At 38.7% G+C, this 13,220-nt stretch overlaps 1 protein-coding gene and 1 non-coding gene across 2 annotated transcripts; one reads left to right on the top strand and one right to left on the bottom strand.

Annotated features, from left to right (window-relative positions):
- The first annotated feature begins 2,772 nt into the window (after positions 1 to 2,772).
- On the top strand, positions 2,773 to 4,793 carry LOC130859985 (SURP and G-patch domain-containing protein 1-like). The gene has a single exon (XM_057747661.1). It carries the CDS (start codon positions 2,788 to 2,790, stop codon positions 4,693 to 4,695), a length of 1,908 nt encoding a protein of 635 aa, XP_057603644.1. The 5' UTR covers positions 2,773 to 2,787; the 3' UTR covers positions 4,696 to 4,793.
- Positions 4,794 to 12,132: 7,339 nt separating this feature from the next.
- On the bottom strand, positions 12,133 to 12,239 carry LOC130842491 (U6 spliceosomal RNA). The gene has a single exon (XR_009050452.1). It is a non-coding gene; the product is annotated as a U6 spliceosomal RNA (small nuclear RNA).
- Positions 12,240 to 13,220: the final 981 nt, after the last annotated feature.

Below are 13,220 nucleotides of genomic sequence, written 5' to 3' on the forward strand. Positions count from 1 at the left end.
AGAGCCCACCCACCCACTCCCATTTCCCTCTCTCATAGAACCCCAATTATTTCCTTTATAGCATTAGCCACATTTTATAATTGAAGTCAATTCTGTGATTCCCTGTTTAATATCTCTCTACACCTATTAAGACAGGAACATTGTCTTTCCTATTCACCACTGTATACTAATACTTAATACAGTGCCAGGCACAGAGCAGAGACTTAATAATGTTCACTGAATAAATGTGCTTTGCTAAGGCAAACACATGCTAGAATTCTTAAAAATAAACATCTCTGCTGTAGTCAGACTGGCCCAACCCCACTATCAAAGTCTCTATCTTTGGTTTTATTGGCCATCCTGTCCTTCCTTCTTTGACATGTAACCCCTGTCTCATCTCTCCTAGTTCTCTGCCAATAACTTGACCCCATACCTGGGTTTTGATAACCTGCTTTGAACACAGCACACCCTGATAGATATACTGGCATGCCCCTCCAACAAAGGATTCGTCCTCCAGCAACACACACTGAGCCTCTGCTTAGCAGTGATCTGGGTTTTTGCTGCACCAGGTCTTCAAGTCAACTCACAGGGCCCAAGACTGCAAACTACTTTAGTTGAATCATTGGGCCTGAAGGGCTGGGTTCCTCATTAGTCCATAGGAGAGGCCATCCTTCCTGCAGTGCAAAAATCAATGCATGCTTGGAAGATTTGAGTTAAGACAGGAGATTATGTATTACCACAGCTGACATAAAGGACGGCAGCACACTGCTTGTTAGAGCACAACAGCACATATGTGCCAGAGTGGACTCACGAATGGACATCAGCATATTTGTGTGTTCATTGTTGGTATCTACAAATACAACAGCCGTCTATGAGCTGGGTCTTTCATTTTTGTCATTTGGGTTTTTCCATTTGTTTTTGCTTTTTTTTGTTTTTTATTGAAGTATAGTTGATGTACATTATATGTTACAGATGTACAAGATAGTGATTCACAATTTTCAAAGGTTATACTCTATTTATAGTTACTATAAAATATTGGCTATATTCCCTGTGTTGTACAATATATCCTCATAGCTTATGTTATACATAACAGTTTGTACCTCTTACTTTCCTACCTCTATATTGCCCCTCCCCCTTCCCTTTCCCTACTGGTAACCACCAGTTTGTTCTCTATGTGTGTGAGTCTGCTTCTTCTTCGATATGTTCACTAGTTTGTTGTATGTTTTAGATTTCACACACAAGTGATATCATCTTTCACCATCTGACTTATTTCACTTAGCATAATAACCTCCATAATGATGCAAATGGCAAAATTTCACTCTTTTTTATGGTTGAGTAACATATACATATCACATCTTTATCCATTCATTTATTGATGGACACATAAGTCGCTTCTATATCTGGGCAACTATAAATAATGCTGCTATGAACACTGGGATACATGTATCTTTTCAAATTAAGGTTTTTGATTTTTTTAGGTTATACGCAGGAGAGGAAATGCTGGGTCATACGGCAGTTCTATTTTTAGTTAGTTTTTTTTTTTTTGAGAATATCCATACTATTTTCCATCCTGTTGTTTGTTTTACAAAGTGAAAATGGTACTCTCTGAAGAGGTATATTAAGATCACAAGGAGAACAATATCACTCTAACTGCTGATGAAGATGTAGTAAGCAATTCATACTTGTTCCTCCTGAACGGTGACCATGACGATGATGATGATGATGATGATGATGGTGATGATGGTGATGGTGATGGTGATGATGGTGATGATGATGATGATGGTAGTGATGGTGATGATGGTGATGATGATGGTGATGGTGATGATGGTGATGATGGTGATGGTGATGATGATGGTGATGGTGATGATGGTTATGATGATGATGGTGACGATGGTGATGATGGTGATGATGGTGATGATCACACCCAGCATCCACCCAGGCACTCAGTTTCAAAGTGGGTGAGTTTCTGAAAAGCCCTTCCTACCACACCAGTAGTCACTCAACTATTGACTTAACAGAACTAGCTTAAAAAAAAAATAAGAGCTTCTTTTCTAAACTCCAAATCTCATATCCAAGTTTAAATTTTTACAACATATATCCAAGCAACAGTAGGAGGTGATCACTTTAATTATTTCCACTTAAGCTTTTCTCCATTTCGTAAAGTTGGCTTGGATATTGAAATCAGCAGTTAATATGTGTCAGTAAAAATATATATATATATATCAAATTAGCTGATAGTATTTCCTCAAAAACATCTCCCTAATCTGAGGTAGAGGTGAGTACATCCATTCAGAGCAGGCATTTAGTGCAAAGGCTTTTCAAATCAGCCCTGATTTCTCAAAGACCTTCTGAGTTTTATAGTTTGTAATAGCCTCCTTTTTATTTTTTGAATCATTATTAAAATATAGCATGACAGGAAAACTGAAGGGATTCTCATGCACACATTATAATTGACATTGCGAAATGCTACCAGTGACATCACCTGTTAGGGACGACCAGGATGTGGTTTCAGCCTTGAGCCTTGATGCTACTCCTGGCCCTCTAATATCATAGGAAAAGAAAAAGGAGGGAGCCTCAATAATAATCTAGCCCACCCTTTACTAAATGCAGCAATCCTCTCCACTACATCCTCAACAGCTCCTTCAGCTTCTCCTTGAACACCTGTGATGGATGCAGAAAGATTACTTCAGAATAGAGTTTAGATCTGGGGTCATGTCCAGTTGATAGATGTATTTTTTAGTTAATATTTTTTCATTGTTAGTAATATTTAAAAGTTAGGAGATCCTGGCCGGAGCATTGTGTGATTGGATGAGTCTCAAGATGGACAACCGGGATGTTGCAGGAAAGGCTAACCGGTGGTTTGGGGTGGCTCCTCCCAAGTCTGGAAAAATGAACATGAACATCCTTCACCAGGAGGAGCTCATTGCTCAGAAGAAATGGGAAATTGAAGCCAAAATGGAGCAGAAAGCCAAGCAGAATCAGGTGGCCAGCCCTCAGCCCCCACATCCTAACGAAATTGCAAACGCACACAACTCTAACGTTTCCAACAAGTTTGCCAACGATGGCAGCTTCTTGCAGCAGTTTCTGAAGTTGCAGAAGGCACAGACCAGCACAGATGTCCCTCTGAGTGTGCCCACTGCCCCGCCTCGTGTGCTCCCTCGCACCGGGAAGAGGCCCCCCCTCATCAGTAGCCCGCTGGGCCAGGTGAAGAACTACGTACATGCCAAGCAGCTGCCCGTAGCCAGCCACCCGAGTGTCTTCCAATCTCCTGATGAGGACGAGGAGGAAGACTATGAGCAGTGGCTGGAGATCAAAGTTTCACCCCCAGAGGGAGCCGAGACTCGGAAAGTGATAGAGAAATTGGCCTGCTTTGTGGCAGAAGGAGGCCCCGAGTTAGAAAAAGTAGCTATGGAGAACTACAAGGATAACCTGGCATTTTCGTTTTTGCACGATAAGAATAGCAGGGAGTTCCTCTACTACAGAAAGAAGGTGGCTGAGATAAGAAAGGAAGCACAGAAGTTGCAGGCAGTCTCTCAGAAAGTTTCACCCCCAGAGGACGAAGAGGTCAAGAACCTCGCAGAAAAGCTGGCCAGGTTCATAGCTGATGGGGGTCCTGAGGTGGAAACCATTGCCCTCCAGAACAACCGCGAGAACCAGGCATTCAGCTTTCTATACGAACCCAACAGCCAAGGGTACAAGTACTATCGCCAGAAGCTGGAGGAGTTCCGGAAAGCCAAGGCTGGTCCCACGGGTATCCCCATGGCACCTGACTTCGGACTGAAGCGCAGATCTCCTCCTGAGACCCCGTTGGGGTCCATGCCCACTGCCACTACCTGCCCTACCTCATCTGCCCCCTTGCCCAACGTCAGCCCATCTTCAGCTGCCCCAGGGAAGCTGGCCACTACAGCCAACACGAAGAGGAAGCAAAAGAGCCGGTGGGGGCCTGAAGAGGACAAGGTGGAGCTCCCGCCTGCCGAACTGGTGCAGAGGGACACGGACGCTTCGCCCTCGCCTCTGTCAGTTCAGGACCTCAAGGGTCTCGGCTACGAGAAGGGGAAGCCCGTGGGTCTGGTGGGTGTCACAGAGCTTTCGGATGCCCAGAAGAAGCAGCTGAAGGAGCAGCAGGAGATGCAGCAGATGTACGACATGGTCATGCAGCACAAACGAGCGATGCAGGACATGCAGCTGCTGTGGGAGAAGGCGCTGCAGCAGCACCAGCACGGCTACGACAGCGACGAGGAGGTGGACAGCAAGCTGGGCACCTGGGAGCACCAGCTGAGGCGCATGGAGATGGACAAGACCAGGGAATGGGCGGAGCAGCTGACGAAGACGGGCCGAGGCAAACACTTCATTGGAGACTTCCTGCCACCTGACGAGCTGGAGAAGTTCATGGAGTTCTTCAAGGCCCTGAAGGAGGGCCGTGAGCCTGACTACTCAGAGTACAAGGAGTTCAAGCTGACAATAGAGAACATTGGCTACCAGATGCTGATGAAGATGGGCTGGAAGGAGGGCGATGGCCTGGGCTCAGAGGGCCAGGGCATCAAGAACCCAGTCAATAAGGGCACCACCACGGTAGATGGTGCTGGCTTTGACATTGACCGGCCAGCCGAGCTCTCCAAGGAAGATGATGAGTACGAGGCTTTCCGCAAGAGGATGATGCTGGCCTACCGTTTCCGGCCCAACCCCCTGAACAACCCCAGATGGCCTTACTACTGAGTATTCTAGAGAAACACACAAACGTACTTTCTAAAAGCCCAACCATCCCTGGACTGTGGAATGTTCCGGCCTGCATTTCTGCCCGCCCTTCCCGTTGTTGCAAGTGTTGTGCTGAGTATTAAAATCCCAGTGCTTGCTTGCAAAAAAAATAAAAATAAAAATAAAGTTAGGAGATCCTGCACAAAAACCTGATTGCCCAACTTCTTTGAAGGAATTATAATTCTGGACCCTCTGGGCCCCGTTCCCACATGGAAATAACACAGCAGGGCTGATGAACAGATGCTCCTTTTGAAAGGAACATGGACCCTCTAGTTTACCACAGTCCCTACCATTCCCTAATGTCAACTGGACCACATTAATCACCACACTCACAATGTTGTTCTTCCCATGGTAAGGAAACACACATGTCCCTGGACTTCTCTGGGGAATGAAAAAGAGCTTGAAAGAGCTGTGATTTCTTGCATCAAGATCACTCACTTCAGCAAGACTCCCCACTCTGTTGAGGGAACCTGAAGGGCCTCCTTCCCAACAGCCATTTCTCTCCATCAGTTTGCCACACAACTCCTGCAAATCTCTCCAATTCTCTGGGCATCGGTTTATCAATCTGCAAGAACGGGCTCCCCTCTTGATCCTCACTCCCCACAGGAAGGCTACAGAAGCCATTTAATAACATCTGTAAAAGGGTGATGAGCATCCCAGAGTGAAGTACATAAGTACACATGTTAACATGTTGAATGTTATTAGAGTTGCTTGTCTACCTCTAAGTGACACTCATAGAAGTGGTGAGCAACCTATGTTCAGATAATGCTAAGCACTATTTCAAGCCCAGACTCTACTACAGATCTACAAACTAACTAAATTCTGTAGAGAAAATCCCAGTGTTGCCGGGAAGAGGAGTACAGCAAAAGGAACTCTGCTATAGTCACTACTGCTAAAGACAGGGAATGAGCAGATAGGAGGTGATAAATCTGGAAAACAATGTTGCTATTATTCATTGTGTGCTTACTATATGTTACACACCTCATATGCAGGATCTCATTTAATTCTTAAAAAAAAAGTCTCTATAGTTATTATTATTTTCAGTTTACAAACGGGAAGCCTGAGCCCCAGAGAAGTTAAGTCATGTTTCCAAAGACACACAGCTAGTAAGTAAGTGAAAAGGCCAGGTTCAATTTTAGGGCCTAAATTCTTAGCTGCAGTGCAGTTTTGCTTATCTGTACTTACGGGGTAAGAGAAGAAGTTGCATTTATTAAATAAATATTATCTGCCAGGCTAGGGGTTTTTGGTTTTTTGTTTATCAAAAAAAAAAAAAAAGCTCTGTTGAGGTACCATTTACATACCATAAAATTCACTGGTTTTAAGTGTAAGTTCCAAGATTTTAGTATATTTCCAAAATGCCACCATCTAGTTTTAGGACATTCCCTGAACCTGAAAGGTTGCCTTGGGTCTATATGTAGCCACTCCCTGCTCCTCCCCTCTGCTCCAGGCATTGACTAATCTACTTTCTTTCTCTATAGATTTGCTTTTCTGGGTAGTTCTTATAATTGTATAATATGTGATCTTTTGCATCAGGCTTATTTTACTGAGCATATGTTTGAGGTTCATCCATGCTTTAGCATCTCATTGCTTTTTTATTCCATCATATGGATATATGCCATTTTGTATGTGCTTCTACCAGTTCATGAACATTTGAATTGATTTCTTTATTGGTTTTATAAATAATGCTGCTGTGAGAATTCCCAAACAAGTCTTTTGGGTACATGTGTTTTCATATGGATAGATACCTATGAGTGGCATTCTGGGTTGTACAGTAAATTCCTGTTTAACATTTTAAGAAACGGACGAATTGTTTTCCAAAGTGGCTACGCCATTTTACATTTTCCCTGGCAATATATGAAACAATGCTTACTCACAGTTTTCCCACATCCTCACCAACACTTGTTATAATTTGACTTTTTGATTATAGCCATTCTGTTCCAGGTGGGGCAGTATCTCACTGTGGTTTTAATTTGCATTTCTCTAATGAGTAATGATGTTGAGAATATTTTCATGTGCTTATTAACCATTTATATATTTTCTTTGATGAAATATCTATTCAAAACTTTTGTCCATTTTTGAAATTGTCTTGTGCTAGGTTTTACACATAATCTTTCTCACTACTTCACTGGGACAAGTTAACGTTATCCTCACTTTTATAGATGAAGAAACTGATAGAGGACTGGGGCAGGGAGGGTGGGGGGGAATCGAGGGGGGGGCGTCAAGGAAGGGAGGGAATAGGGGGATATGTGTATAAAAACAGTTGATTGAACCTGGTGTACCCCCCAAAAAAAAAAAATAAAATAATAATAAGAAACTGAGTCAGATAAAGGTTAAATAATTTGCCCATGTTCATTCATTCAGCTAATAACGGCAACAGCTCTTCTGGTTGCAAAGCCTCAGGTTCTTTTCCCTGTTAAAGTTTCAATCTGGTGGTCAGTGGCTGATTACAGCTCAAAGACGTGTCTCTGTGACCTACACTTGAAAAAAAATACAAGAGAGAAAGAAGAAAAGAAAAGAAAAGAAAAAAAAAAAAAAGAAAAGAAAGAAAAGAAAAAAGGAGGGGAGGGGAGAGAACCAGAAGGGCTGTAATTTTTTAAATAGAAATACAAATTTTACAAGGATACAGAGTACCTGGACTTTTTATATATATTTTAGTAGAAGATTAAGCTTGTCACCCATTTTGGAAACTGTTTAATAGCACTTAATAAATTTATACAAACATCTGCCCTTTAATTCAGGAATTCTATTCCTAATTATTCACCCAAGAGAAATAAAAATATTTGTTCACAAAAGAGTTATAGAAGAATGTTCAAAAGAAGAATGGATTAACAAATCATGGTATATTTGTATAATGGAATATTAACCAACAATAAAAAAGAGATTACTGCTACAAAAAAACAAAAAACCCAATCAAAAAATGGGCAGAAGACCTAAATAGGCATTTCTCCAAAGAAGACATACAGATGGCCAAGAGGCACATGAAAAGCTGTTCAACATCACTAATTATTAGAGAAATGCAAATCGAAACTACGAGGTATCACCTCACACCGGTTAGAATGGGCATCATCAGAAAATCTACAAACAGTAAATGCTGGAGAGGGTGTGGAGAAAAGGGAATGCTCTTGCACTGCTGGTGGGAATGTAAATTGATACAGCCACTATGGAAAACAGTATGGAGGTTCCTTGCAAAACTAAAAATAGAAATACCACATGACCCAGCAATCCCACTACTGGGCATATACCCAGAGAACACCATAATTCAAAAAGACACATGCACCCCAATGTTCATTGCAGCACTATTTACAATAGCCAGGACATGGAAGCAACCTAAATGTCCATCAACAGATGAATGGATAAAGAAGATGTGGTACATATATACAATGGAATATTAATCAGATGTAAAAAGCAATGAAACTGGGACATTTGTAGAGACATGGATGGACCTAGAGACTGTCATACAGAGTGAAATAAATCAGAAAGAGAAAAACAAATATTGTATATTAACACATATGTGTGGACTATAGAAAAATGGTACAAATCAACTGGTTTGCAAGGCAGAAATAGAGACACAGATGTAGAGAACAAACATGGACACCAAGTGGGGAAAGTGGGGAGGGTTGGGGTGGGAATGAACTGGGAGATTGGGATACCAAACTGTACACTCTAAATATATGCAGTTTATTGTAAAAAATTAAAAATTAAAAAAATAAATAAAAATCACTATGAAGAGTGACTGAAATAATGAGTGCCAAGTCCTCAGCATGGTGTTGGGTTTATAATAAACATGGTAAATGACAGCTAGTAGTAGTAGTAGTAGAAGCTTTCTTATGTGCTATAATTAGAGGTCAGCAAACATTTCTGTAAAGTGGCAGATAGTAAATATTTTAGCCTTCAGGACATATAAGGTTGCTGTCATATTTTCTTCTTTGTTGTCTATGTTATCATCAGAGTTCTCCAGAGAAACAGAACAAATATTTATTATGAGGAATTGGCTCTTGTGATTTTGGAGACTAAAAAATTCCAAGATGTACAGTTGGCAAGCTGGAGGCACAGGGAGAGCCAATGATGTAGTTCCAAGTCCAAGTCTGAGGGTCTGAGAACCAGGAGAACTGATGGTGTTAGTTCCAGTGTGAGTCTCAGTCTGAAGGCAGGAGAAGAACTATGTCCCAGCTTGAAAACAGTCATGTAGAGAGAAAAAAATTCTTTTTACTCAAACTTTTTTTCTATTTAGGCCTTCACCACATTGGGTGAGGCCCACTCACACTGGGAAAGACAATCTACTTTACTCGGCCTATTGATTTAAATTTTAAACTCATCTAAAAACATTTTCAAAGAAACACCCAGAGAATAAAATTAAACCAAATATCTGGACACTCCTTGACCCCATCAAGTTGACACATAAAACTAACCATCACATTTTGTTTCTTTTACAACCATCTAAAAAGTGTAAAAAACATTCTTATCTGGTAGGCCACATACAAATAGCACGCAGGCCAAATTTAACCCTCGCCACAATCTGGTCTAGAACTTCCAATACAGTGTTGAATAAAAGCAGTGACTAAACTTCCTATCTTGATCGTTGGGGGAAACTCAGTTTTTTCAACATTAAGTATCATGTTAGCTATAGGTTTTTCTTAGATGTGGTTTACAGTTAGAAGTTCCTTCTATTCCTAGTCTATTAGGATATCTTGTCATGAATATTGAATTTTGTCAAATACTTTTTTGACATCTATTGAGATGATCATGTGGTTTCTGTATGTTATTAATATGGTGTATTATTTTTGTTTGGGGATGTTAAACTAAGTTTCCATTTCTGTAGTAAATTCCACTTGGTTGTGGCATATAATCTTTTTCATATGTTTGTGAATTCAACTCCCTAACATTTTCTTGAGGATTTTTGCATCTATATTCATGAGGAATATTGATCTGTAGTTTCACTTTCTTGTGCTGCCTTGTTTGGCTTTGATAGCAGGTTAATACTAGTCTCATAGAATAAGTTGGGAAGTGGTCCCTGCTCCCCTATATTTTGGAAGAATTTGCATAGAATTAGTGTTAGTTCTTTAAAAGTTTGTTAGAATTCTCCAGTAAAGTTATCTGGACATAGGCTTTTCTTTGTGGGAAGATTTTAAATTACTAATTCAGTTTCTCTACTTGTTATAAGTCTATTCACATTTTCGAATTCTCTTAGAGCTGGTTTTATTAATTTGTGTCTTTCTAGGAATTTGTCAATTTCACCTAAGTTGTCTTACTTGTTGGCATGAAGTTGTTCATAGAATTCCCTTATATTTCAATTTCTGTAAAGTCATTAATAATTGCTATAGACTGAATGTTTGTGCCCCCTAAAATTCATATGTTGAAATCTAACACCCAATGTGATGGTATTTGGAGGTGGAGCCTTTGGTAGGTGATTAGGTTATAAAGATGGTATCTTCATAAATGAAATTTGTGCCTTTATAAAAGAGATCCCAGAGAGCTCCCTAACTCCTTCTGCCATGTGAGGACATAGCAAGATGATGGAACCAGGAAGCAGGGCCTCACCAGACACTGAAGCTGCTGGCACATGATCTTGGGCTTCCTAGCCTCTAGAACTGTGAGAAATAAATTTCTGTTATTTATAAGCCACCCAATATGGTATTTTGTTATAGCAACCTGAACTGAATATGACAGAAATACCACCTTGACTAATTTTGGTCATTTGTGTTTTCTCTCTTTTTTTTTAGTCAATCTAGCAAAGGTTTGTAAATATTGTCAGTATTTTCATTAAATTTTTAGTTTTGTTGATTTTCTCTACTGTTTTCTGTTTCATCATTTTCCACTATAATTTTTTACTGCCAGCCTTCTGCTTGCATTGGGTTTGGTTTGTTCTTATTCTTCCTGTTTTTCAAAGTGGAAACTTAGGTAATTGATTTGAGATCTTTCTGTTTTTCTAACATAGGCATTGAAAGCTATATATAAGTTTTCCTCCAAATACTGCTGTAAATTTTGGTATGTTTCATTTTCATTTTCATTCAATATAAAATATTTTCTAATTTACTTTGTGATTATTTGACTCACGGTTTATTTATAATCCTATTGCTAATTTCCAAATATTTGTTAAATTCCCAAATTTCTCTCTGTCGTTGATTTTTAACTTGGTACTGTTGTGGTTGGAGAATGTACTTTGCATGATTTCAATTCTTTCAAACTTATTAAGATTTGTTTTATAGCCTAGCATAGGTCTATCCTGGAGAATGTTTTCTATGTGCTTGAAAAGAATATGAACTCTGCCATTGTTGGGTGGAGTGTTCTATAATTGCCAGTTAGGCCAAATTGGTTGATAGTATTGTTCAAGTCTTCTACGTACTCGCTCATTTTCTGTCAAGTTGTCTATCAATTATTGAGAGTGGAATATTGAAGTCTTCAACTGTTATTATTGAATTGCTTATATCTCTTTCTAGTTATTTCCAATTTTTTCCTTTTTGTATTTTGGGACTCTGTTGTTAGGTTTACAATTGTTAGAGTGTTCTGTTGAATTGTCCCTCTTTGTCTCTAGCAACATATTTTGTCTTAAAATCTATTTTGTTTGATATTAGTATACTGACTCCAGCTCTCTTTTGGTTATCTGCATGGTATATCTTTTTCCTTCCTTTTACTTTCAACTTATTTGACTCTTTGAATCTAAAGAGTGTGTCTTATAGATAGCATATAGCTGGATGTTTTTATTATCTAGTTTGATGATCTGCTTTTGATAGGAGTGCTATTCACATTTAATAGGAGTACTAGTTACAATTAATGTGATGTTTACTTTTAATGTAATTATTAATATGGTTAGATATATATCTGTATATTGAAACTTGTTTTCTGTAAGTCTCATGACTTTTGTGTTCCACCTACACTACCTTCTTCAGTAGTAAAACAGATACTTTCTACTGTACAATTTTAGTTCCTTGTTGGATTTTTTTATTCTGTCCTTTGAGTTATTTTCTTAGTGGTTTTCCCCAGGATTTCAATATGCATCCTAATCTATCAAAATATACTTCAGATTAATTAATTCCAATAAACTAACTTAATTCCAATAAAATATAGAATCTTTGTTCCAATAGCTCTCTATTTCCTTTCTTTTCCCTTGTTCTATTATAGTGATATATAGTACATTATTACAGGTTATAAGCCCCAAAATATAGCTTTATAATTATTATTTGATGCAATTATCTTTTCAGTCAGTCAAGAGAAAAAATATACATATTTACTGTCTTTTGTATTTACCTACATAATTAATTACAAGAGCTCTCTATTTATCCATGTGAATTCAAACTATCATCTGGTGTCATTTCCTTCCAGCCTCCAAACTTTCTTTACTAATTCTTTTTTTTTTCCCTTTTTATTTTTTTTTTTGGGGGGGTACACCAAATTTAATCAAAAAATATGGAACGCTTCACAAATTTGCATGTCATCCTTGCACAGGGACCATGCTCATCTTCTCCATATCGTTGCAATTTTAGTATATGTGCTGCCGAAGCAAGCACTCTTTACTAATTCTTATACGGCAGTTCTGCTGTCAACAAATTCTCTCTGCCTTGTTTATCTGAGAATATCTTTATTTCACATTCATTTGTGAAAAATAGTTTTGCTGGATATAGAATTCTTGGTTGATAGGTTTTTGTCTTTTAGCATTTTGAATAAGTCATCATACTGCCTTTTGGCCTCTATTGTTTCTGATGAGCAGTTTGCTATTAATCGTATATAGTTCCCCTGTATGCAATGAGTTGCTTTACTTTTGCTGCTCTTAGGATTGTCTCTTTCTGTTTGGTTTTCAATTGTTTGACTACCATGTCAAAGATTTCTTTGCGTTTATCTTACTCACAGTTTATTGATGTTCTTGGATGTGCACATTAATTTTTTAATTAAATTTGGGAAATTTTGGGCCATTAATTATTAGAATATTTTTTCACTCCCCTTTTCTCTCTCATCTCCTTCTGGAACTCCCATTAAACATATGTTGACATACCTTTGTGGTAATCTACAGGTTTCCGAGACACTGTTCACATTTCTTTATTCTCTTTTCTTTCTGTTCTTCAAATTGGATAAATGCTGTTTATATATATTAAAGTTCACCAATTCTTTCTTCCAACATCTTGAATTTCCTCTTGAGCATTTTCCATCTCAATTACTGAACTTTTCAACTCCAGAATTTCCATTTGGTTCTTTTTCATAATTTCTATATCTTTATTCTCTACTTAATAAGTCATTGTCAGCATACTTTCCTTATTTTTTAAAACATGATTTCTTTTAAATTTAACATATTTATGATAGCTGCTTTGAAGTCATTTTCTACTAAGTCCAAATCTGGGCCCCTCAGAGACAGTTTCTATTTTTTCCCGCACATGGATCATACTTTGCTGTATCTTTTCATGCTACATATTTTGTTAGAAAAAAAAAATGACATTTAAGATAATATATTGAAGGAATTCTGGATTCTGATTCCCCTCAGAGGTTGTTTTTGTTTT

The sequence above is a fragment of the Hippopotamus amphibius genome, chromosome 1 (genome assembly GCF_030028045.1).
Source record: "Hippopotamus amphibius kiboko isolate mHipAmp2 chromosome 1, mHipAmp2.hap2, whole genome shotgun sequence".
Lineage (NCBI taxonomy): Eukaryota > Metazoa > Chordata > Mammalia > Artiodactyla > Hippopotamidae > Hippopotamus > Hippopotamus amphibius.